This window comes from Neopsephotus bourkii, unplaced genomic scaffold (genome assembly GCF_033783945.1).
Source record: "Neopsephotus bourkii isolate Nb327-2 ecotype Australia unplaced genomic scaffold, CSIRO-AGI_Nbou_v1 NB_1037, whole genome shotgun sequence".
NCBI lineage: Eukaryota > Metazoa > Chordata > Aves > Psittaciformes > Psittacidae > Neopsephotus > Neopsephotus bourkii.
The window spans coordinates 237,025-264,949 of record NW_026901526.1 but is presented as its reverse complement, the minus strand read 5'-3'; the positions used below and the strand labels follow the sequence as shown (position 1 = coordinate 264,949).

The 27,925-nt window shown below is 39.9% G+C and overlaps 1 protein-coding gene across 5 annotated transcripts in view; it reads right to left on the bottom strand.

Annotated features, from left to right (window-relative positions):
- SLC39A8 (solute carrier family 39 member 8) overlaps positions 1-27,925 on the bottom strand; it is a 61,461-nt gene that overhangs the window by 13,450 nt on the left and 20,086 nt on the right. For 3 of the 5 annotated variants that reach the window (XM_061360908.1, XM_061360906.1, XM_061360907.1), the window contains one exon: positions 2,196-2,364. In XM_061360908.1, coding sequence (XP_061216892.1) covers positions 2,196-2,364 — 169 coding nt within the window. Of the gene's footprint in view, positions 1-2,195; positions 2,365-9,127; positions 9,456-27,925 lie in introns of those variants that run through there. The other 2 variants (XR_009726610.1, XM_061360905.1) reach the window with 2 other exon arrangements.

Sequence of the window (27,925 nt, the reverse complement as noted above, 5' to 3'; positions counted from 1 at the left end):
CCCATTACTCTTTCTGTCTCTAGAACTGTAGCCCCAACAAAGAGATAACCAATATACCCAAAGGCACCAGAAATCCAAAAAGCAAAATGGCAGGAGTGAAAGTAAGGTACCCTCCTTAGAACACCAGTGCTCAGCACTGTGCCTTATGAGAACTGGGATGACTGCTCTGGGCCTTCTTGAGGCAGGCTCGAACTTTTCCTTAGTCCTGTCCTGGGACAAATGGCAAATGAGTGCATGAATAACTTTCTGAGGAAGCCAAGCAGAGAGCACAGAGCTTGGACAGAGGCAACACTAGTGTACGTTTCCAGCTATTTCATGTAGCTCTATAAACCTCTCCCATTATCTTTCAGAGAAGCAAGAAAGCGAAGCACATGAGTGTGCCCCCAGGGTCAGCCAGGTTAGATATGAGTTATACAGAACACAAGGAAAAAGACATGCCAGATATTGCATTTCAACTTCTACTCTGCTTCAGCAGCACTTTTTCTGTTATTGCAAGTAGCTGCCTGATAAAGCTTATTGTGCTAGTTTCTTCTGTATGTCTTGTTCGTTTGTATTTTGGAAGACAGAGTATCAAGTGTGTGGGAGTCACTGGGCAGAAAATTCACTTAAACACAGCTGAAAACATACATAGAGGATTTTCCTTCATGGACAGCAATTGAAATCATCTCATCTCAATGCTGCCACAATACAAACTGATTTTGTGATAGGGTGGGGGTGTGTGTAAATCAGTATCTGCATTTGGCACTGAGCCTTTCTATGAAGGCTTCCAAAAGCCTTCCTTTAAGCCCTCTTCCAAATAGGTACCACTATTGTGTCATTGTGTCACAGCTTCATATACTTGTGGTTTTAAAGCCACAGGCGTTGCAGATTTCTTACACTGTGGCCAAGGGAGGGGCAGGGATAAGGCTGCCTTGCTTATCTGCCTACTGGACATAGCTTCTGAACTGGCAGGATAAAAGAAAAACAAGAGGGATGGTCTAAACAGCTAAGGTTAACTATAGGTTCTTTCCATGTACAACCTACTTAAAACAGCCCCAAATAAAAAAAAACAGAGACAGACAGATCCTACCCTCCAGAGCAGATATTATGGGCTTCTTGACAATATGTGCCCTCATATAGTATAAGCCATCTAGAACAACCATAGTAAATTGATGCCATGGTTTCAGTGATTAATCAAATATAATTGTAATTATTCAGTGACATAGGTAAGTTTTAGGAATGATCTGTGATTCTTAATAAATATCATCTCTTATATTAACCGAATGTTATTAATACTAATATTTCAAAAGTTATGAAAATTTACAAAAAATACTGTTGTAACTCCTCTCACAAATACTGACATTAGGCACCTGTTCATCCAAGATCCTAACTTTGGACTTCATTTCAGCTGATTCCCTTGAAATAATAAATTTATTTGGAATACTGAGTCAAATAAATAGACAAAACAGGCTATTATCTATTTGATCCTTATCAGTGCAAAAAGTGACTTCATTAACCAGCTGAATCTTCCCTGTCCTACACTTTATACTGCACTGTACAGTTTTGTACACAGTAAGTACTGAAATAACAGTGAGGAAAAAAGGAAGAACACTCAGCCATGTGATGATGTTCCACATGCACAGAAGATGAAATGAAAGCAGGAGTTGGAGTTTGGAAAGGACATGAGTATTTTTCCTCAGTAAAACAGTCACTGGCTCCCTTGATGTCATGACTCCCACCTGCAAATTATTCAACTTGAAAGCAGTCCCTTAAATATTTTACCTTGAGTTGCTTTGATTCGTACACATCCCACTAGGTCCAATTTCCCACTGCATATCACCTGCACAAACTTCCCTTCTGTACTCCCATCTTATCTCCTTTTAACCAGCTATTAGTGAGAGTCCTTATGCTTCAAGGCACAAACCATTATCCAAATAAAACAAGTCACAAGGACTCTTCGTTTAAGAGCTGTTATTTCATAGCAAGATACTCGGTTCTTTCACCCTTCTCTAGAACACTTTGAATAGATCACTGTCAAGAGAGGATATCTGCTTATATAATTCACTGACCTGAAACAGTATTTTAATTTTATATTACAACTTTACAACAATATCCTCCTAAAAAAGATAGTCCTATTACATATAGACAAATGCTTGCTGTTCCCCTAAGAAAACCCCACCTCAGTAGCAGTATAAATGCAACTAATGTTAACTAACCTTGTAAAGAATGTGGTTTAGATGCATCCACAAATTTTTCCTGATCATCACACGGGTGAAAAACGAGCTGTTGCAAAACAGCAGGACATATCGTGGAGAAGTTTGAATATGATACGAGACTGTTGTTCGGTATCCCATGCAATGAAAAAATTTCCTCACCAGTCAAGCACTGGAACAAAACAAGGATTTTGCCAACTTAATACATTAATGCAAAACCAAAAAATAAGTCAATACAGTGAAAACCCCAAGAATTACAACATGAAAATACTGTGACACATTTTCAAGGAAGCATACACACTGTTTGTACCTTGTGCATAAAATCACTCTGCTTAATGTGAAGCAAAAGCAATTTGAAGTATCCTCAGGTAAATCACAAATCGGGTTTTAAGTAAACGTTTGCAAATCTTGTGCCCTATGAACCAGGACAGTTAAACCTTACAATATAGTTGGAGAAATAGCTCAAAGTAATTACAATCTCATGGAACAACAAAATAATTACATAGAAAAACAGACTAGATGCAGTTAGAGTCTCAGTGACAGAATTACGTCAGAAAATGACTGGTAATTCAGTGACTGCTTATTCATATAAGAATCCATAGCTACCTTACAAAATGCACTTCTTACCTCCCCAAACCAGATGTTTAAAAATAGTCTAAACATTAGTAGCATTTATCATTTTTTCATACATTTTGTAGCAATAATTGTTAACAGCAAACATTGTTTTGTAAAATCGTCCCATACTCCAATGAGATCTCCACTTCGCCTTCAGCTCAGGACAGAAACAGTATCTAAGAGGTCGAGGATAAAAGTACTTAGCAGCACTAACCCAGGCCAGGGGCAGGGCTGGTTGCTCTGTTTGTTACTTTCAGTCTAAAAGATGTCTCTAGTCTATGAAGTATCTTAAAATATACATTTAGAGAAAAAAATAGTATTTTTAATATAAAATGTTCTATACTGCTGAAGTCTTTCACACTTTTCATTTATTCACATTCATGATTTTCTACAACAATCAATAAGGAAAAAGTGTTCTTTTTTGAGTGTAAACAAAAGCGAATTGGCTTTCTGCTGTACAATAAATGCATACAGAGGTTGAGTCTCAAGCCAAAAAAAAAAATCAACTTTTTTACTTCTATCTGGATATCTAATATAGAGTGTAAGTCTCTCTGTAGCAACTGTCTGTGGGGTTGCAAAAGTAAAGCACTGGAAGCCTTAGCTAAATAAAAAACCAAATGGTCACTCCCTGCTCTTTTCAGTTTTGCCTTCAGATTCCACAACATTTCCAATAACTCAAGATTATTATTTGTAAAGCAAATTCCTTCTAGAGATAAGCCAAAGCAACTGCAAGTCATTTATTTCAACAGAGCTGCTTCCACTTCCATTAATGCATATTTTTCTAACACTGCCCAAAAGGTGAAAGGCATGCACACATAATTTGAATGTAACTATTTCTGATTCAGCTTGGAGGAAGAGAACATGCAGGCCAATTCAAGTTACCCCCAACTAAATTACATCCAGGATGCTTCTGTGCTTCCTCTTTAACAACCCAGTCTATAAGAGCACTCCAAGTACATGCTTGAACTTAAACATAAGTTTTGTTAAAGCCATGAGACCTTGAAGACTCAAATATATACAAGCAATGTACATATACTTTCCTCCTTCAGCTAATGTCAAAGTATCACTTATAAAATAAATATAATTTGATAACAGAAAATGTGGGGTTTTTTTGCTTTCAAGCACATTAGTCCACTTAATCTCAATGGAAGTAGTGCATCACTCAAGAGACAGCCTTTAGAAGCCCAATACATGAACCTCTGGAGCTTTCTAAACATAACGTAGATTATGTGCCTAACCATTTTACAGTTAACTCCACATTATGGATTAATGCAAGATAAATGGCTAATATGTCCAGTGAAACAAAGAAAGGATAGTTGTGGTTTAGAGGAATAGTTCCTGTATGGTGCTTCTTTTCTTATTGGCTCATAGAGACATTTCTGGAAGTCTGCAGTCAAAAAAACTTAGAAAATCGAGCTTGTAGGAGCTGAAAATTCATAACATAACTGTCTCTAAGAGAAATCACCTTTAACTATCTCATTCCCAGAAATACAGAATGGATTACTGGTATTTTAAAATACTAACATATTAGCATTACTATTAGTTCACAAAAATCCAAACCATGTTGTAGCTAGAAAAAGAGATTATGGAGAGAACATAAATCAGACACAGCATGAATAGTAAACTTGAGACTTGTAACTCTGGATAGGTACAAACAAGTGAACAAGAAATACCATGGACAAGAGCTCTTTTATATGACAATGACAAACAGCATTTTATTTAATTACTGTCATTATTTTGACCAGGGACTAACCCATAGGATAATGATTCCTATAAATGATTCATTATTATAAGTCACCTCATCCTCACAGTAAACTCCCACATATATCCAAGAGTTAAAAAGCAAGTTTGCATGAGTTCACTGACACAATTAAAGGATTAATTAAAAGATTAGATTTATTGGAAGCCTTGGACTGGAGCAACTCATGTGTGCACATTGCAAAACCATATTTGTCTTTGGCGAATAAATACATTAAGACAGCCACACTGCTGTAAAAACATAAGGAAATTTAGCCTCATGGAACAGGGGACTCAGAATGATATCCTGGCCTACCAGGACTACTATCATGTCTGCCGCTTGCTATTCAGTGAGCCTGTTAGGTAAGGGAACTGGCCATAATGTGACTGTCACCAAGAGTTTAATAAACAATTGCAAAAAAGAGATCAGGTCCCTGAACTGTTAAAAATAATAACTTAAATGTTTTCATTAAAACTGGGGAGGACTTAAATTAGTAGAATTTATACAAACTATTCAGGCTAACAAAAAAAGCTGTCAACTGGGTTATTCAAACAGATTTTTTTTTAAGATGGTAAATTAAATGAAATGACACGCAACTATCTAGAATCTCTTTACACCTGTATAGTTATAAAGCAAATGCCAGCTCACCACATCCTCTGAAAGAAAGGATGGGACAAATGCTGGGACAAAAGTAACGCAGAGAGGACCTCTATCTGGAAAATTAACAAAAAAATACTACAGTACCAACCATCTTGCAAATGCTTTAGTCCTTTTTCTGATCTTCAGCCATTTTCTTATCTTTGTTCTACCTTTGTTTTATCTGTAGCATTCCACATGTGAAGTACTAAAGATACCCAGCATCAACCTGGACTGCAGTTTCTTGATCTTGCCAGATTAAATACTAGCCTAGCCCACACCAGAGCTGAGCAGCAGGTCACACAGCAGCAACAGAAAAGAAAGAATGCAGTGAATACCTACATGACCAGCATTTTTACTTTATTTTTTTACTTAGCCTAAGCCTGGATCAGACAAAGTAGAGACATAGAACTATGTCTTCCCCAACTTACTTATAACAAATTAAAGCATCTAATGCTGATGTGGTGACAGTTTTTTTGTCACTCAGCACAGTTAAGAACTGGATAGTAGGAGATAACCATGCCTTCAAGAAGCAGCACTCCATGAGACTCAAACCAGATGAAGCTGATTTGCATTTGTGTGCTGCAGTGGTTTCATATAGACCCTGACATGTTCAAGGCAGCTGTTCATGCTGGGAGTCGAAAACTGTACATGAATGCTGAAATTTGCTGAAGATACTGTAGGAATAAGCCATTTACAGGGTAGAACAACTAAGCCTATTTATTTTCTCACTGGCCAGGAAACATCAGACTCCTCTCTGAGGTAAAAATTAATTATATCTGTTCATGAATATGAGTAAAGATTTTAACTTCATTTTGTCCAAATACTTTGTTTAAAAATTAAAATGCATTACATTAAGACACAGTATCCAGGCATAACATCTAGACTGGCATAAACACAGATTTAGAAAACTCAGAGAAGGAAATTGGAGCATGATTTTAGCACTTACTGATTACGTCAAAGCACAAAATAAAGGTGATGTTAAGAAGCTTTCTTTCCAATGTCCACTTACCTCCCATGTATTTTTTGACCAAAGCTTTTAAGCGTGTAATTTAATCCTTCAGCACACACATGTATTGCTATCACACGACAATTAATCCAGTGATAGAGGATCAAATATAGTTCCATGTTTTTAAACCTTCTTAATAAAATAAAGTGAGTAAACATGCCAGCATCTATTATACTGAAATTGCTAATTTATCACTATTAGTAGGACTAATAATAATTAGTAGGACTAATAATGTGTTGGAATCTCACAGTCAAATGTGAAAAAACAGCAGTGAACAGTATTTGAGACTGCTCAGTTACTACTTATTTCTCTGACAGTATGTCAGTTTATGTATTAGAAAAGGTGATAACTGAAAAAATGGAGAGCAAAATAAATATAAATCTATATAAAATATAAACATTTTCTTAGATAAATATAAAATAATATATGTTTATAAAAGAAAATACAAACGTAAAAGTGCTTGAAGAAAAAAAAAAAAGAGAGACCAAAACCATAAGTGACTGGAGACAATTCAAACATTCCAAACAGTGCCCCCCAAAAATTGTCTTCTTTTTTGTCTTTTACAGGAAAAAAATTAACGTCTGCATGGACACCATAGGACATATGTTACCATAAATGCCTACATGAGCACATGTTCAAATACCATCATCAACAAATTAAATAATATTTCTTCTCCCTTATCTTTTCATGTCAATTTGGTATCAAAGGAAAACAGAAATCAAACATTCATTTTCCTCTGACTTAGACATCCAGACTCCTTCAAACTGTAAGAAAACGGATCAGCTTTTGGTAGACCCTCTCATGTAAGATTAATACACTTAACAGAATTGTTATGAACAAACCATTAAAGCTAAACACCAGTTCTGGGATGAACTGAACACAGACGGTTCCTTCCTACTGGGTTTTGAAGTGCTGTATCACCTGCCCCTTACAGATCAGCTCTTCACTAGAAATTACTTCAGGCTTGGATAAGGGACTCTCTGATGGAGCAAGGGTGTGTTATCTTGATTGTAAGAAAGGCTTGGGAGTTATCCCACTAGCTCTGGACACTGAAGTTAAGAACTGAAAGTCTAAGATAAAACTTGCTTCCTCCTGTAGTCAGATATTTATGCAGCCTGAATGGATTCAGCCTGCCTGAGAAAGACCTGAATTACTCTCCAGAGGCATTTATTTTCCTTTACAGAGAATCAGTAAAGCTTAGGCATCTGATGTCTTCCAACACACAAAGATTAGGCCACTTTGTGTCTTCTGTCATAACAGCAGATACTCTAAATTATCAACTTGCAAGCATTAGGAGTTTGAAAATGATCATGTACCATTTACTTCGTATATGTATTCTTTTGCATGCACCACCTGCTCCAAGTCATTGATACACTTAACATCTATGAGGGATCAAAAGCCAGGAGGTAAAATGCATTTGCTTAAAAGGTACTGGCTGATAAAGCAGCTGTAAGGCCAATTTTAAAAATGAATACAAGTAACTCAGCAGAAAAAAAGTATGCACATTTCAGTATGGTGCCCTAGATATAGTTCAAAATGGACACAATTAGAACAGGACATAAAAAAAGTCCCAGTTAAAATTCAAATGACTGACAGGGAACACACATTTACAGTCATAAGAAAGTATTACTTTTTTTTTTCCCCTCTGTATCCTGTGCCAAAGCCTGCGTACGAGGGCTACGTGCTTTTACAGAGAAAAAACCTGAAGGGCTGAGGAATCAACTCATTTCTATGCCCTTTGAAAGAAAGCTCCTTTTCATAGCCATATTCAACACTGCAAACTTGTATTTAGCATGTGTGGTGGGGAATGTTTATGTTTTTAATACACTGTGTTGGAAGAGTGTTCAATTTGAGAGATTTGAAAGTAGCGACTTCGGCAAATATTGCCATGCTTATAGTGGCTATATTGATTTCAGTGGCATTAACTCCCAATTAAACCTCTTGCAAGTTTTAGATATTAGAAGACATCAGAATTGCCCTCTTTCTAAAACCAAGTTTGCTTATCCAAGGTTTGTCTCCCTTACAGAACAAGCAAAAGAGATACTACTCCAAATGCAGAACAATTTTCTCAAGGTCCCTAGAACCCTGCCTCTTCTGTTTCTTAAGCAGTGGAAGCAAACCAGAGCAAACAGTCATCCCTGCTTTCCTCTCATTTCTGTGACTGACTTCATGTCCCTGGCTCTTGAGCATAAGAAAATCTCCACCAGCCACAAGAATCTCCTTCAAGAAAACAAACAGATGAAATGAAATATGATATGAAATTACACGGATTTTAAAAGTAGCAGCGAGGTCTGAGTTTTGTATGGAGACACTAAACAGAGTAAAATATTTTTATAAAAAAGTAATATTCCAGTAATATTTAGTCAGCAAATTAAACATTTTTCAGCAGCTTTTAGTAGATAATTAATGGGTGTACACTTCGCACTCAGCTAAGGTGTGAACACCGGAAAGTTTCTTCACACAAGTAGACCTGCCTATTATCAGGTTTATGCTATCACATGACAATTGTATTTTAACAAGTCCCGAAGATTTGCTTATACAACTCTTATACACTTTTTGCTGTTCTCCAGATGCTATTTACACGGGAAAAATGCCAGTTTAAGCGCGGAGCAGTGAAGAGGTATAGCTAATCCCATGGCCAGCACCGCACGGCAGCACCGCACTGATGGATGGGCAGTTCCTCCCCTCCGCACTCTGGTCTCACAGCGGACCGGTGCCTTTGCCCGAAACCCGGGCCCAGCGCCCCAGGAGATATCTGCTCCCTCCCTCTTTCCCCGCTTCAACGTGAGGAAACACGACGGCGATCAACTTAAAGAACCTACGGCGGCGCCCTCCCTGCTGGGCGCCCTGGTTCCTGGACGCGCGTTTCCAGCCCAGCCCTCACCGCGGCCGCGGAGCCGAAGCGGCAGCCGGACAAGCCCGGCTCCCCCGCGGTACCTGGTTGTGGTGCAGGTGGGTGAGCGGCAGCACGGCGCCCAGGGCCGGCGCGGCGCCCAGCCGGTGCAGCAGCGCGGACAGCTGCGCGGCCGACAGGCTGCGGTTGGCCCCGAAGACGCGCAGCACATCGTCGGCGAAGGCGTTCGATGGGAGCATCTCCGGCCCCGCGGGACACGGCGAGTGTCGCTGGGCGCGCAGCACGGCGCAGCCCTCCGCACCGCCCACCAGCCCAGGGCTCCGCGGGGCGGGACAGGCGCCCGCCCGGCCCGGCCCCTCCCCGGGGGGCGTAGTGGGGAGACGAGACGGGGCGGGCGCCGCTCGCCGCTGCGATTCCGCCCCCTTCCCACTGCGGGAGTCCCCAAGGGCCCGTCCCGGTTTTTTGGTCCCCGCCGCGGCTCTCACCGTCCCCAGGGGCCTGCGCTACTGCAGAAGGGCGCACGGGGTGTCCAGAGATGACCCCGCGCACATGGCGCAAACTGGAAGGCTGCAAAACTCCCGGTTGGTGCCAGCCCTGCCGCTGGGACCAAGGGTCACACAGCCACCGGACACATCCACGGCAGCATACAGCTTTTCCCGTGCCGCCCCAAGGGCTGCTTCCAGAGGTACCGGCCGAGCCCAGCCTGCTCCCTCCGCCAGGCAAGACCCCGCTTCCACATGCCCTTACCCACAAACACCAGATGGGACAGTCGAGGCCAAGGTCCAGACCCAGGCCAGGCCCACAGGCAGGTGCACACCTCGTCAACAGTGTCTCCACAATCGAGGCATCTGGACCTTGGAATGAGCAGTTAGGTTGGCAGCAGTTAAGCAACTCGCTTCTGTAAGGCCCCTTCCCTCCTGCAGGTTGAGACACGGATTTGTGCCTCCCCCATGCTGTTTCATGGATGCATTTTGACAGAGAAAGTTGTGACTGGTCTCAGGATTATATTCCGGAGGAGTATCGCTTAAGTGGTTGAGATAAAAATCCCCATGTTTCAGGACAGCAGCCATGTATTAGCTGCTCTAGCTCAGGAGGGATTTGTACTATTTAACAAGTTATTCTGTAACCGCCTGTTACTAAATTTCTTATGTATGTATCCCTGTAGTGGGCAGAGACAGTGTATTTTTAGGTATGGCTTTTTAACAGATTCTCATTTAGACCTCTGTGGAACTGTGCTGAATTACATGAGCTGAGACACTGTCCCCAATTCCAGATTTTCTGAAACGGGAATTTTTTTTACTGTGTGTGCCAAGTAGTGTGGGTAACAGCAGGAAAGAAGGAGCCATGGTTAAAGGTACTTCACAAGCAGCAGAACTCGTTTGGATAAATCCTTCATAAACAACTCCCATTCCCTGATGCAAACTGAATCTAGCAGGGAAAAAAAAATAAATAAATGGCCACAGCATAACCCACTAATAGAGGAATGGGTGTGAAAAGGAGGGAATTAAATATCTACAGAGCTACAGTCATACTAGAAAACCTGTTACTCTTCCTGAATTAGAGCTCAAATAGCTAATGTACTTTCACTCTTTCCTCGTACTTGGTTGGTGGCAGCTGAACAGCCCTGGCACAATTTAGCTGCAGTATGTTCCAAATGACGGTACCCTGGGGCTGAAGCTGCTCCACCCTACCCACCTCTCCTTTTCCATGTGCATTTTGGGTCACTTCCAGGGAAATCAACACCAGATTTCCTCTGCTGCTGAGGGAATCACAGCATTCTTCAGGCTGCAATATCATTAGCAGAACTGGTACCTCCTACATTTCCTTCTTCAGTGTGTCTGTTTCTAAACACTGCCTTAATAAAAAGTCAGTTACTGAAAGCATTCTCAAACTTTTGTAAGTCTAAATTTGAAAAGTGCCTTATGACCAGTAGATAAATTGGAGACAACTGCAAACTGGTTAAAACAGGTAAATCAAAACAGGTTGCTGGTTGCATCAGAAAGATGTCAGTGCTCTGCTGTTCAAGGCCAAAGCGTTAATCTCAAAATCAATTATTTTAAGATTTCCTTTTTATCAGTAACAGAAATAAAGGATTATTTAAATGAGTATAATTAAACAAACTCATATTTGCATTGGTTCTTAGGCCTATATTTGCATAATGCTGAAATGCTCAAGGAATTCCTGTATAACTCCATTAAGAATTATTCTCTGTTGCCAATCCTCTGCAGTACGAAAATCGTGCTCTATTTCCAACAGCCAAAATTTTTCCTCAAGGAGTGACTCATTCACACGGCTCAAGTTTAAAAGAAAAAGTTTCTATACTGAGTGTTACCAAAAAACGACCACAAGAAGTAGAAAGGTGTACTAACAGACCAGAGGTCACATATCTTTCAAATCATGTATATAGCACTTGAAGACTTCTTGTGATGTACAGACCCAATCAGGAAGCCTGATCTTTGTTCCTGTCAAGTCTGATAAAGCTTAGTCAAATACTAACAGAGCCAAATTCTCCTTCTCAAACTGAAAGAACAATCTGTTTGTACACTGTAAACCAAGTATGTCCCAACAGTACTTCACGGTCCTGATTCACTATTGTTTTGTTTCCTGCTTTTCTCACACTTGTATGGTGTTACAGTCACATTTCAACTAGCACAAGGTGCCAGCGCACCAGATGGTGACGGGCAGAAGGCAAGACAATACACAATCAGCTCCTCCAATCTTCTAAAGGACCAAATCCTCTCTGAAGTGGGTTTCTCTTTGAAAATTTAGTGAAGCTGTAGCTAATTACATAAAAGTTAGCAGGATTTGTAGTCATATGTGTTATTTCTTTATCTCAAAGTCAGAAGAACCCTCTCGGTTTATTGTCATTCAAGCCAATTGAAAGAAATCTACTGGAAAATAGCCATCATATTACAATTCTGTCATTTGGCAGGTAAAATAGACACACTTCTCCCTTGTATTCTTGTATTGCACCCCTTTTCTCTCAACTCTTAGCTGGATTAACTATTTAAATAGGATTAAAAAATGATGTCCTGTAACTAAACACCCTTGAATGAAATGACATATAGCAGTGGATATTTCAAGGGGAAGTACCTAGGTAAATATCTAAAAATACTGGACTGACACCTTTTTTCATGCATTTTCCCCAAGTAATTCTCTTCATTGTGGTAAGTGAATTTCCAGGAGTTCTACGGGGTCATTTTTAACCTGGCTAGGCAGTCTCAAATGCTCACAGTGCTGTATTTTAAAATCCAAAGCCTCACATCAAACAAACAGCAGATTAATAGCATGCTAAGATACATACTCAGTTTTCAATATTGCCAGCTCCAGAGTCTTGCACTTCTCATTTCTGTGTTCTCACAAATACTGAAAGGGAATTCAGGGATTGGAGCTCTAGGAACACTGTCAAAGGGTACTGTGAAGACTCAAAACAACAGAAGCCAAATAAAAGACATGCTGTTTAGCTTAAAAATCTGAAGATAAAAAAAGCCTGAATCTCATCAATCCACATTGATGAGATGTTGACTCATTTTTGAAAGCTTGGGTTTATAGAATGACACTAAAAATATTACAATACATGTCATAGTAGAACAGTTTCTGAAACTACAGAATTAAAAGGAATATTTCCTTTAAAGGAAAATTGGCCAAAATGCCTTGTACTGATATAGTAACACATTCAGCTGAAAAAGTGGGATCTCAAGTTTTACAAAAGAGTTTTATTCTAATTTTAATAGTTTAATAGTGACCTAGGGGCATGGGCCTCAAAGTACAAGAGGTATAATGGCATTGCTATGGTAAATCAAACATGCTTCTTTTCTGAGGCTGTGCTATTGGTATCATTTGTGTATTGTTTACCACCCTGAGAAGCTTGGCTCCCGCAAAAGGTTAACATTATGCAATCAATTTCACCCAGCAAGAGGTATTACTTGTTCTACAACCCTCCACTAGCCAGTTCATTAGCTCTCTCTGTGAAACTCCAAAATACACTGCTTCTGAGAAGAAATATGATTCATTTGCTCCTTAGGACTAAATACTGTTTAAGGAAGCATCTTTAAAATAAAATCTCTATAATAAAATAATCAGATAAAAATCTTCATTGCCTACATTTCTAAATACTAATATACAGAGATATTTAAGGATTTTAAACCACAAGAGAAGTTCTCTTTAATGGAGATATGCAGATGAAATTATCTTCAGTTCATAGCTGCTCATTAGAAAAATAAGCTTAATAAAATTCCACTGACACTTTGTTAGCATAGAGTCAAGATTATTAGGTCATGTTTTTACTGTCAAAGCTTAAAGTTGTTTTGAATCTGAAGCTTTGGCCTAGGGCCATCTGTAATTTTCTTTTGGTAAACAGGCTTATAACTTACATATCTAGTATCTGTTGGGCTATGGCCTTGGATGGTATGAAGTCAGTGCCTGGAGAGCTGGGCCATCCTGCAAGAGCTGTGAGTCATGACTCAACATACTCAAGATAGGTGGGCAGAGAGATAGGAAGTAATAAGCTCTCTTAAAAGAAAGGAATAGTCATCTTCACATTGCTCAAATACAGCAGAGTCATCTTCTGGGAAAAAAAAAAATAAAAATCATAGAATCATAGAACCGTTTGGGTTGGAAAGGACCTTAAGATCATCAAGTTCCAACCCCCCTGCCATGGGCAGGGACACCTCACCCTGGAACGTGTCATCCAGGGTTCTGTCCAACCTGGCCTTGAGCACTGCCAGAGATGGAGCATTTACCACTTCTTTGGGCAACCTGTTCCAGTGCCTCACCACCCTCACAGCAAAGAGCTTCTTCCTTTTATCCAACCTGAACTTCCCCTGCTTAAGTTTAAACCCATTACCCTTTGCCCTATCACTATAGTCCCTAATGATAAGCCTTTTCCAGCATTCTTTTAGGCCAAAATACAGGTCTTTTGCAATTTGGGGGTTGGGGTGGGGGTTTGAAGACACTACACATTCTTATCAGTTAAACTTCTTTTTGCAAAAAGAGGGAAGTTCAGCAGTTTGGAGTTATTGTTGTTAAGGTAGTCTTGTTTTGAACTGTAGATTTTTAAAAGGATTTTTACATTTACAAATTCAAAGTGAAACATTTCAGCAATTCTCCTCAAGTCTTGCAAACACACTTTGAAATTCAAATTTTCTATTGTTGCAAATCCCAACCTTTAAGTCTCAAAATCATTGATGGAACAGTTCCTGTTTTCTTGGAACGTGCCTGAAAGGACCTCTTACCTGATGATGACCTTTAAATCCACCAGAGGATCCCAGGGGAGTCTGAAAACTACAAGCTCAGATTGTATTGACATATCTGCACCAAATTGTATGTATCTAAAGAACAAGGGTTACCAGAGAATAAAGGAGAAGCAGTCATATGTCAATATTAGTAAGATTAGATAAGCAGAGTAGTGTCAGCAGGATGTCTGAGACACAACATGCTGGTGTATTTTACAGGCTGGATTCTGCAGGGATCAAGATGAACCCTGTGACACACCAGCTGCAGGAGACATTTAGGGTTTTTTCTTATAATCCAGTGAGGTGAAAAAGTACAGTTTCTGGGGAGGCACCAAAACAGCCTTACAAGCTCCCATTAGAGAACCTGGGAAGAAACAATTATTCTGGACATTTTTATAGATCAGTGTCCTTCAATACATCATTCCCTTTGTTTGCTTCTTGGAAATACAGCTGCTAAACATGCTTGAATAAGCAAATTCTTTCTGAAAACATGAAAACTCAGCTCTGAGTTTGCAAATCATGTCAGTATGCTTAGCATCTCTCTAAAATAGGTGCTCTCCAGGCTCCTGGGATTGTCAAACTGAACCCAGATTCTTTTTTCAACTACTAAATGTTAGGGTTGAAAAGGTGCTATAAGGTAGAAGACATCTTCAGAGGAAAACCACAGTTGCAGCTAACACTTTCCTAGTTTGGGATGCAGTAGGTTATCGGACAGCATCAGACATTAGAAAATAGGTTTTCTATAACTCTGACAACTCGTAATTATGATGTAGAATACAGCCACAAGATGCCTTTGAGTCTACATAAGAACTAAATAGGATTGAATACTCACACTGATAATAAAGTGATTAGTAACTTATGTACTTCAAGTATTTTTAGAATGCTTGTCCCTTAAAGGACAATATACACAGTTCAGTGAAACACAGAACTCATTGTTTTCCATGTTCTGTACATTTTCATGAACAGCACGGATGCATCTGACTTCAAGGATTTAAATGAGCTGATGCTTGTGTGCTAAAAATCAGTGGAGTGGAATAAGCCCTGCCAAAGGGTAACAATGTCACTAGGTCTTCCTTCGCCAAACACCTCTTTCAGTTACATGTGTAGATTAATAAATAGATTCAACTTACATCACAGTGTATTCTAGATTTCACTAGAATTTATGGGGAAAAGAATGGGGAAAGCTCCTCTGTGAGGGTTCCTCACATGCAGGAGGAAACAATACTTCAGTAGCAAGTAGCTGCTCATCAGTGTTCATTCGCTGGTTTTTACTTTCTCTGCCTAACAAGTTTTCTAGTAAAGCAGAATATTTCAGCATTCACCCTTCCTACAGAGCCCTGTCTTCCAAGATACATCACTCTGTTGAGCAAAGTACAAGAGGACATGAAATTCAGATATTCCCTTGGCATTCTCACTTATCACTAGAGAAATAGATGTGTATATGCACAGTGGCATTTCAGTATTATTTGACCAACTTATCTGCAACAGCCTTTGGCAGTACATAGCGTAAGTTTGAACCTTTTCTCACTGCTACTCAAAGTGCCAGAATGTTAATGCAACAGTTATTTCTCACAAGCAAGTATTTAATGTATACCTATCTGTAGAGTGGTGGTGGTTTTCAGACTTCATATCACTGTTTATGTAAGAATTTCGAATGCCATTTGTAACTTCAGCATGGCACACTTAAGAGTTTTAGTAAGTGCTGGAGTTTAACGTTACAGCATGTGTGCGCTCAGGTGTTGGGTTTTTTTGGGGGGAGGACGTGTGTGTGTGTGTGTGTGAGGAAAACCATCTGTAAGTGACAACAGATTCTTTTTATATTCAACTATTTTTGCTTCACAACCTTGTACTCTCATTTAGGCCTAACACCATTAAGCCTATCTTGCTCAGGCAGGAGTACGTCCAGTTCTGCTGACTAGTTTTTATGCATAATGTGTGCAGAACAGGAAGGCTGAAGTCATGAATGTACCTGCACATTGATTCTAAAGGAGTCATAAGTTTACAGAACCAGAAAGTTTCTATGACTTCAAAAAAAAACAACCAAACAAAAAAACCCCACACACCACAAAACCAAAAAACAACCAACCTTTAAAAGCCCCAGGGTTTTGGAAGCTGTATGCTAACTTATCATCAGATCAGCACACTGAAAAACCTCCCCTGACCCACCATCTTTGTTTACCACAGCTTGGAAATGGGTGACTCAAACCTTAAAAAAAGGAAAAAAAAAGAAAAGAAGAAAAAGCACCCCAAACAAACAAAACCGACCACAACCTTCCAAAGTGTATTTACTATCAGCTGCGGAATCGAAAGTGTTAAAATGGCTAAAGAATAACACAGTACAAACATTTGGCAGAGAATGCTTCCTGAACAAGTTACAGATTTGCAACTGCAGGCCACATGAAAAAATTCACAAGATAAATCATAGAACTAGTTCAACACCAGTAATTTTAAGGAAACTGGCTGCACAAGTGTCTGATAATTTTACAGCTCAATTCACACATGGTTTTATCATCCTAACCCTAAAATGCTGTAGATTTTTAGCAACTGAACACTTTTAAAGGTGTTTGAAGACTAAATATGTTATGTTAAGTGCTTGGAATCAATTTATGCTCTTCTGGTACAAATCACAGTAGAATCTTTCTGGCAAAGCAGAATAGAGGGTGAATTACAATTACAATTTGTAAGTAAAAAAAATAAGAGTCCTGTGATCTCTATTTGTTTAGCCTACAAAAGGTGATCTTTCAAAGAAGCTCAGCAGGGAGAAAAGAAACATAAGAGTTGAAGTCAGTTTTCCCCTGTTTTTTGTGAGCTTGCGGAAACAGCATTTTCCAAGCTCTAGACTGCAGAAGCTGACAATAAATTGCTATAGATGAAGAAATGGCCCCTCTATATCCACCTGTACAGCCATCTAAAGTAACTCCTATTTTAGTTTTTCAGCTCTTAGAATCATAGAACAGTTAGGGTTGGAAAGGACCTTAAGATCTTCTAGTTCCAACCCCCCTGCCATGGGCAGGGACACCTTCCACGGGCAGGGACACCTTCCACTAAACCATGCCACCCAAGGCTCTGTCCAACCTGGCCTTGAACACTGCCAGGGATGGAGCATTCACAGCCTCTCTGGGCAACCCATTCCAGTGCCTCACCACCCTTACAGTAAAGAATTTCCTCCTTATATCCAATCTAAACTTCCTCTGTTTAAGTTTTAACCCATTACCCCTTGTCCTATCACTACAGTCCCTAGTGAAGAGTCACTCTCCAGCATCCTTGTAGGCCCCCTTCAGATACTGGAAGGCTGCTATGAGGTCTCCATGCAGCCTTCTCTTCTCCATGCTGAACAGCCCCAACTTTCTCAGCCTACCTTCATATATTTCCATATTTGTGTGCTTTCTGAGCTAATAACCAATTTAAAAACAAAACAAAACAAATGGCCTTAAGCAACTACCCTAGAAATGGTTCATTTTAGGGTAGGGTAGAAACCACCATACCATACAAGAGCACAATATAAACAGTCAGAAATCTTCATAAGTAAGCAATTATCAGTACAACTGACACCACATTGTTGTTGAGATTCCTATCATAATTGCTTGTGGTTAATTACTATTCTTAAGGAAAGAAAGATTCAGCAGATTGACCCTGATAAGTAAACAGTTTCAGTCCTCACTGAACAGTAACTAAAGCGATAATTTAATAGCAATAGGGACCACAAGCATGACCTTCATCCAAGAATTTCAAGAATACTGAGTTTAACAAACTCATCTTCCTAAAAACTGTGGGTGAAGAAAATACTGCATTTGTTTTTAAGGACTGGGAAGCTTACAAATAGAGCAGTTCTCTTTTTTAATTCCAACTGCACACCACCCCCTGTTTCTCTAGAGAACAGGTCTCCTACAAACACCATTCAACATGGGCAAGGCTGTGTTTAGGATTAAATTCCTAAACAACAGAAGCAAAAGGGGTGAGCTCAAAATTTGAGAGGCAAAGCACTTTACCAAGACTTCTATTAAATAAAAAACAACCAACAAAAAAAAAAAAAAACCCACAAACCACCTTAAGACACAGAAACTCCTGTAATTTAAGGACATCCTGTAATTTTGTTGCTTGGGAGCAAGGAAACAAAGTTGGTCCCAATAACATGGGAGAAGCATGAAATTATCTCCTATTTCTAGCAACACATAACCTAACTGTGGTAAGAGGTGACCCTCCCTAACTGTTCCAAACTTTGAGCTAATCTCTTTTTTTAGGAAAAGCATTCACCACTAACACCTCTTGAGATAAAAAACAGGCAAAAAATTTCATGTGTGGCAAAGCTGCCATGTCACTGAAATATCTGCCATCAAGTCAAGTGCCAAGAGGCCACGTTTTCTGCCAAAGACTAGCTGAAGCAGAGCATTAAAACATGATCTTTGGATTTCACAGCATACAAGGAATAGCAAAGGAAGAGTTTAGAAAGCATTAAATAACTACTGGGGGGGGCAGGAAGGGGGTGTTGAACCTGTAACTACACTGTCAGAGGAATCCAGAATTAAGTAATGGTTCTCAAATATGGTCCTGCATTTTATTTTTTTCATGCTCTTGTCATTTCCAACATACGTAAACATAATAATCACTCAGATGGCGTTTGAGAAATCTGAAGCAATCTCAGACTGACTGGTAACATCAGAAGTTGTCAGAAACAGAATGTTCTAAGAGAGCAGGAACAGCCAACTTATTCCTGCAGTGCCCATTACAATTATCAGCTCAGGGCTAGTAAGCTCAGCATCATGTACTACCTTATTCTCCTCAGATGCATAGAGAACATCATTAAGAACATAATAATTTCATTGTATTGGTGCATCTGCTAGCACTTTCATGTTTTAAATAGCTAGAAAATTTGAACATTGCTAAACCATCCCACTTTACATCATTAAAGACCCAAAACCACACACAAGTTTTGCATTGTAAATTTACCAATTCCGTGAAATTTTAGGAATTTCCAAGGCATAAATCATTAATCAATGCTTCATTTTTACAGAGTATTTTCTTGGCATTTTAGTATCCCAGGCTTTTTTCCCCTAAGAGATGTTTAAAGTTTTTGTTGTGATTAAAAATAATGCTTGAATTATCGTGCACTTATTAAACATACAAAAATTCAAAATGGATTCGCTTAATCCTATCTAGGTGATTGAAAGTAACATAAATACAATTCAGATAATTTAGTGATAAGTATACATACCTTTGTTTACAGAGAAGAGATTCTGCCAGTGTCAGCTAATATATATTGTGACTATGACACTTGCATCTCAATACTTCCGTCTTCTCGGGTAGGTTTCTCTACTGTTTAGAAAATAAACCTTTCCCCCCTGTCCTTCACTTGACTTGGTAGTAAGAAATATGAGAGTGTTTGAAATTTGAACAAAACCTCCTTGTCCTGAGAGTACAAGGGGCGGAGGAAGACACAGCTAGAGCAATAGGTTGTTCTTGGTGCCTTACGCCACCCCCTTTGACAAAAGCCAAAGGACAGGACTCTACAGAGGCCATTCAAGGGCAGCTGTTCCTGAGTCTCTTGTTTCCAGTGCCTTCTCTATACTTTGTTATGGAGTTTTCTGGTGAGTGCACCAAAAATTTAAAGTTATGTAATTTTACTTTTTAAAAAAAGATTAGACTTCTCTGAGACATTTTGATGGCTATTACAAACACAGGAGAAAGGTGTTAGCCTCAGGATGGAAAAACACAGTGCCTAACACCTGCCCTAATACTATATTCAATGGTGACTTTAAATTGCCAGGCAAAGGTTGTACATATACACAACTTCCCTTTTGGTCTTTTTAAGTAAGCAATAGGATTTGACTTCTTGATCACAAAATCTGGCAAGGATATGGTCTTCATACACAAATTGGATGCAGGTAGGGGTTGATCATAATGCTAAACTGAAGAAGGAGAAAATCTTCATCTCCTGCTACCTGACTGAAGGAATAAATAACTTAATATTAACTGTGAAGTTATTCCCATATTCCAGTATGTGAAAACAACTGTCAACACTCAAGAAAGATTGTGCTAAACCACCGAAACACTTCCAAGTGATTTATTCAAAACAAACTCCCATCAGAAAGATACGATGAACACTTATCCATTGCAGCTCTTAAAAATGAGCAATTGTTCTGGTTTTAAAGCCGTTTCACATTCTTGAATTTAAACTTCAGATTTTACATTATTTTAGTACCACTAACTACTACTCCGTTTAACACTGAACAAACTAAGCCTTTCCCACACTAAAACCAACGAAAAGCACCTTCTTAAGAGCCAGAATTTTGCATTTCATAGGGAAAGGACTGGACAAGGATGAGAGGCTTTCTCCCCTCTTAAATGTGTAAGGAGAAATTAAATTCTTAGATAAAGCCACAGAGCTGTAATGTATGGCCTAAACCAATTTCATCATTTCTAGCAGATGCACAGAGACAGCAGAGAGGCATGGATATGGACAACACAGCAGTCATAGATGGCTGTTAGAAGACAAGCAGACAGAGAGGAAAGTCGGGGCCGTACATCAAGAAAAGATCAGATCAACAAGTGTGCTGCTGAGCAGGGAACTGGAATCATCCTGAGAAAGTTAATGTGCTTACCTTAAATAGTGTTCTCACTTGTTTCCTAGCAAGTTGTACAAAATTAAACACATTTCATTCAGTAATGGCTCATGACTATATTGCATTTTTATTTTAACCTATAACATACTTCTTTGCTTTTTAGGGCACTACCTTTTAATCCTGTTACAGCAAACCCATGGTATCAGAGAATATGTGGCAGAGCTCCTGCCAAGAGGAGGAGATTCACAGCTGTCCTTTTGGCCTGACCCCTGCCCTTGAATCTCAGCACCCTGCTGATCAACAGCAAGGGTTGTGCCCATGCCGTTTGCTCTGCTCTGACAGGTGCTGGCATCTGGCAGCATTCCCAGCAAGCAGACAGTTGCAGAGATCTGAAGACTTGGCTGCAAGTCAGAAAGACAAGCTCATGGAAAGCACGGAAGGATCCGGAGGATGCAGAGGTGTTAAATCCCTGTCGTGTAAGGCTAAAGTTGAAAACGCAGAACTGCATCAGCTACTAAGAACTAAAAAATGACTGCTACAGCTGAACCCAGGACAGCCGCTTCTGTCCTGGAACAGCCAAAGGCTGCTCTAAACTGGGCCGGCTGGCAGCAGTTACAGACAATTTCACAGAAGCTAGAACAACGTCACCACCACCAAAATCACTTGAAATCAAGTATTGCCAAGTATTTACCAGAAAACCTAGAAGATGCCCCTTAGCTCTGCATCATCTTCCAGCTCATCACACATTAAGATATTTGAGCTGCCGAAATCACACTGTCTGGATTATTTGCAGCTCCAGATCTGGCTCGAAGCAATAAATCCTGTAGTCTTTCCTCTAAATGGAAGATGGAGAGGTTAGACTTCAACATCAGATACCAGCACTCTGCTTTCTTCTGGGATTGCAAGGGCTGTTTTGCTTCCATTGTTTAACAACTGTGACCCTACAGCTTTAGTGCTACATCAGCAGGAAGGACTCCCTTGAGGTTGCTAGCAACACTAAAGACAATCAACCTGCAAGACTGAGCTTTCTTTCAATTCATTGAGAATTCCACATGTCATCATCCTCGAGAACTTACTTCATGTCTTCTCACTATTATCTACTTTGTAGCACATCACCTTCCCCTGGACTGATGATATTCCTGTTTATTTACTTTACACTAAACAAAGGGTTACGTTACCAGACCTATAAATTTAGCCTACCAAGCCATAAACAGATTGACTCTCCATAAGAATCTGTTTAGAAATCCATTCTAAAAAATCACAATGCTGTCATCCTACCACAAAAGTTTCAGTTTTGTCTGTTTGGGCAGGGTTTTGCTTGTTGCTGCCAGGAAAAACACTATATACTTCTGAGGTCAGAACAACACTAGATTATATGCAGCTACTTGAAAATTCTAAGATTCATCAAAGCAGAAAGATTTTGTCCTTCTAAGTTGTACAGATCAACATGAAAACTTTATTCCAAAATTGTACATGCACTTTGCACAAATGAAAAAATTACATGAGGTTTAGGACAGTATAAACATAGCACCTGTTGACTTAGACAACCTGAGACTCCATATGGTAGCTTTAAATTACATTAGAGCCACAGAACTGCATATGGGAAAGAACTGCAAAATAATTGGTAAATATAGACAGATTGGTAGGATTTGTAATACCTATCCTTAGCTATGTGAAGTCATACCTTGTAACAAACATGTAGGCTTCTTATCAATGGAGATAATACTTGATGTATTAAGTCAGAGTTTGTCAAACACTGAAGTATTCATTCATAAAATTTAAAATTTCTTACAGAAGTAAACGAAGAAAGTCTGTCATTACAGTGAAAAGATAAATTACATCTTGGCAAAGCTGTTTCAGTTACAGTATAGACACCAAATGCTAGGGTTTTTTTATTTTAATATATTAAACCAGTTACTCAACACTTGCTGGGCAAAGAGCTAATATATCTCATTTACATTGGGATCAGACATAGTTTCTAATACACAGGAAGCTATCCTTAATTAGAGAGGGACCATACTATAGTTAGGTTGGAATCCAGGATCTGAAAGCCTCCAAATATGAGCGGAGCACCAGTTTTAGTGCAGTCCATAGGGTTGATTTTGAGAAGTTAATCTCAATCCAGATTCTAAAAGCATATGAACAGTGCACAACTAGCTACTCACACCAACGTGTTAGTGAGAAACTCTTTGCTTCTAAAACCCTTTGGGAAGGGACAAGTAGGGTAGCCAAGGCCTCTGCACATGAGTACTAGCATGAAAGTAGATTCAGAAGCAACCACATTTGCTAAGGAACTAAGGACCTAATGAAAGAACTCAGCTACGAACCCAGGTCTGAGTTTCTGCCACACCAACAATGAAGCTTTCAGTCACTTACCCGGAACACCCAGTATGTCAGCCTTTCACCAAGTACTTATTAAGGAGCCATTAATTACAGTGTACCCAAGTGCTAGAGTATTTCAGTTCCCTCTGCTCTGATACAATTACTGTTCTTGATAAACCAGAACTGTAGGTAATGCTCTGGCTTTATGCCGGACTGTATATTTGGTTTTGGTGATATAATCTGACTGTGCTGGATGTTTTGTAAGAAACATGCTGCTAAAAGGACAATTTGAAACTTTTTGATTTGTTTGGACAACTGAGAACTTGGCCGTCCCTGTTGCAGCCTTCTCTGCACAAACACAGCAACTCTGAGGGAGAAGAAAATTATTTTGACACCGTAAAGCAGGCATTCCAGTTTTGTTTTGAAGATTTACTTGAGAAATTAGGTAGAATGCTATAGTCTGTGCTTACAGAATCACAGAATGGTTTGAGTTGGAAAGGACCTTAAGATCACTTAGTTCCACCTCCCTCTGCCATGGGCAGGGACACCTTCCACTAGACCAGGCTGTGCAAAGCCCCATTCAACCTGGCCTTGAACACTGCCAGGGATGGGGCAACCACAGCTTCTCTGGGCAATCTGTTCCAGTGCCTCACCACCCTCAGAGCAGAATTTATTCCTTATATTTAACCTTAATCTCCACTTCTTAAGTTTGAACCCATTGCCCCTTGTCCTATAGCTACAGTCCCTGATGAAGAGTTCCTCTCTGGCATCCTTGTAGGCTCCCTTCAGATACCGGAAGGCTGCTATGCTGTCTCCACACAGCCTTCTCCAGGCTGCACGGCCCTAACTTTTTCAGCCTGTCTTCATACGGGAGGTGCTCCAGTCCCCTGAACATCCTTGTGGCCCTCCTCTGGGCTTGTTCCAATAGTTCCATGTCCTTTCTATGTTGGGGACACCAGAACTGCACACAATACTCCAAGTGAGGTCTCATGAGAGCAGAGTAGAGGGGCAGGATCACCTCCTTCGACCTGCTGCTCACACTCCTTTTGATGCAGCCCAGGATACGGTTGGCTTTCTGGGCTGTGAGTGCACACTGAAGCCAGCTCATGTTCGGTTTCTCATTGACCAGCACCCCCAAGTCCTTCTCTGCAGGGCTGCTCTGAAGCACTTCTCCACCCAACCTGTAGCTTTGCCTGGGATTGCCCCGACCCAGGTGTAGGACCTTGAACTCTGGCTTTGTTGAACTTAATGAGGTTGACGTTGGCCCATCTCTCAAGCATGTCCAGGTCCCTCTGAATCCAATCCCTTCCCTCCAGCGTATCAACCGAACCACACAGCTTGGTGTCACTGGCAAACTTGCTGAGGGCACACTCAATCCCACTGTCCATATTACCAACAAGGATGTTGAACAGGATTGGTCCAAACACCAATCCCCAAGGGACACTCATTACCACTCCCCCCGTGGACATTGAGCCTTTGACTGCAACTCTCTATATGCTGCCATATAGCCAGCTCTTTATCCAGAAGGTGGTCCACCCATCAAATCCATGTCTCTCCAGTTTAGAGACAAAGATGTCAAGCGGGACAGTGTCAAACACTCTGCACAAGTCCATGTGGATGATGTCACTTGTTCTTCCCTTAACACCAACACCATAACCCCATCATAAAAGGCCACCAAAGTTGTCAAGCAGAATTTGCCCATAGTGAAGCCATGTTGGCTGTCACCAATCACCTGGTTGTTTTTCATGTGCATGGTTTCCTCTGGTCCAATTCCCTAGCACCCTTTTCTTCAGCCCACCTCCTTTCCCTTTCTGACTCCTCTTCCACCCTAGGCAAGGACATCCACTTCGCACCATTACCATCTCCTCTCTCCTGCTGCTGTTTCAATCCTGCCACTGTGGGCACTGAGGCCAAACTGACAACCCAAGCTGACTCAATCTGCAGCTTCTCAGGTGTCCTTAAGATATGCTTCCAGTTTCAGAAGCCAGTAAGTATATCCCAGGACTTATGCATTGAGGCCTCTAAGCCATGACTGCCTCATCTGTGAGGCAGTTAGTTACCTCTCAATCATTGGGAGACATTTTACAATTTGCATAGACATAACTTTTAGACACATTTTATGGATGCCTAAGTTTAGAAGCATTCCTCCTAGATTAAGGTAAATGAACCTGACATTTTGCTTCTGGATTTGCAAGTAGCGATGCCTACAGTGGCATACAGCATTGCCAGCTTAAGTAAGAATTAAGCAAATCATACTTACGTCCTTGTCAGCCCTTCTGTCACTACAACTGCACTCAAACTAAACCTTGGTGAAAGATCTGCTTTACAGCAGTACCTTTCTGAAGTGGTGGTATGTTCAGGTTTTCATGTAAGTGCTGATGATAATGCTAGCTTTACATGTTACATACACTATGTCTATGTCCAGGAAACAATACTTTTCTGTATATTATTGGCAAAGCAGACAACTAACTACAAAACACATTGGAAAAGGAAGCGAAGTGGGTATCGGGGACCAAATGAGCAAGTTGGGTTTCAGATCTTTCTTCTTCTCTGCACTGACATCAAGAAAGAAAAATCCATACACTTTATACCTCAGCACTGCCCTCCTAACACTGAAGGGTCAAGCTGTGCTCCTGATTTTATACCACAGAGTCACAATGGACTTGTTTGCAAACACAATAAAACTTCATTGTTTCTCCCGTTCCCTATCTAGATATTGCAAACAATGTGTCCTTAACTACAGAATGGCTACTAAACAATAAAAATGATCAGATCAACTGCTAGACACCAGTAAAGATTTAACAGGACAGACAGAATGAACCAGTTCATTTGTGCAGTGAACAGAAGAGCTGCAATTACTGGCAAGAGGCTTTCCAAACAATTTTAATGCTTTACTTGCAAGAGTCTCCATTACCAGACAGCTTAGAGACCTGGCTTCCCTTCATTACCTATCTCCCTAAGTTCAAGGATTGAGCCTTAAAACATCCTCCTGAAGCCACTGGCCTAGATTTAGAATACTGTATCCTAATTTCTGATTTTCTTCTAGCCCTGCGTGCTATAGACGATCAGACAGCTTTCCATTTTTATATTGCCTTTACTGCATGGAAGAAAAGAGATGCACGTGCTTAAACTCAGAAAGCATCAGAAGAGAGAGGTCTTGACCTGTTTATCTCTTGTTCTGCTACTACAAATACTTTCCCACAGGCCTTATACTTCTTCACATTTCAGAAACATCTAACCTGATTCAGTTTTGTAAAGAAACACACACAAAAAAAAACAGTGACAAAGCCATGCAATATCTTGTGATAGACATAGCTGGCTCCTCTAACAGTTTGGACAGTAATCAGCAAAGTCTTTTCTTGAGAAAAGACTAGCCCTTTTTATGTTCCCAGGCAGGAAATACAGTCAAATAGTAATCAGATAAGGAAGTTCAGATTGAGAATCCATAAATAGAGTTCCTCTGTTGACATACAAACTTAAAAACTGTTCTTAGAACACAACCCTCAAGAACAGTGAACCCTCACAACCCAATCAATTGGCTGAGACAAGAAAACATGGGGAAAGACTTTGTGTTACTATGTCATACTATTTTTACCTAGACATAAATTTGAATGACCAGTGTCTGTTCATCCCCTTTTTCTTCCCAATGCCCAGACATGTACAAGTAGTACTAATGTATGCATGCTTGTAAGACTAATGGTTTGCCAAGGAGGATGTCAGAAAAATAGCTGGGTACACACTTCTTGGAAAGAAAAGGTCTCTGTTGATCACCAAGTTGTGTGACTACCTTGATTACCTTTAAAATAACATCATATGTTGATGTACAACACAAGTAATTAAAAATACGCAATCAGTTAATTTATAAGATTATTTTGATGTGCTTGTCATTGCAGCATAACAAAACTTTAATTTTTGTAAGAACCACTGAAAACTGAACTATAAGGCACAAGCACACCTCTACTTAGCAATTCCTGAAGTTTCATTGATGTTAACAGAATTAGGAGCAAATCCAAAGTCTACGCAATATACTTTGAAAATATCTTTGCTATTGACAACGCTATTTCCAATATTGCTTATTCATCACACCTTTTTCACCCCTCTGGAATTCTTGCAAGAGTTCCCAGAGACAAGCTATCTTTACTACATTTTTTTAAATACTGCCAGTATTACTTTCTGCTTCTTAGGAAGCACAGTATAACTGAATATAACCAATCATGACTATTTAATTTCTTCTTTCTGTAAGTGAAATAGTTCAGTTTCTGTTCATAAGACAGTTTTCAAGAAACTACTGTATCCAAAAGCATGGAAGTCTTCACTTCAGATAAGCCAGTCTCCGTGTTAGCGAATTTTAAAACTTAAAACTTTTAAAAAGCAATTAAGCGGAAATATCAGCAGAACACATCTTGGTACATATTTTGGTTCTTTAATTCAGTCACATTGCCAAGAAAAACACAACAACAAATCCCACCAGCCTTTAACTGTCCTTAGTGTAGTACGGAACTTCTTTGTTTGAGATTCTTGAATACATATTGCAGAGTAAATATTATCCAAGTAACTAAGTCATGCTGAAAATTCAGTATCAAAAGTGCTGATCATTCTTAAAATTAGAACTAATGTTTTAAAAACAATGCTCAAGATTAATGTTTAAATTCTGATAACATGATGTGTTCTCAGATGTGCTGGGTGTTACATGGACCACTCAAGAGCATGCTTACCACTACCTTATGTCAGTCTTGTTCTTGAGGGCACCTTGCATATCCTCGAT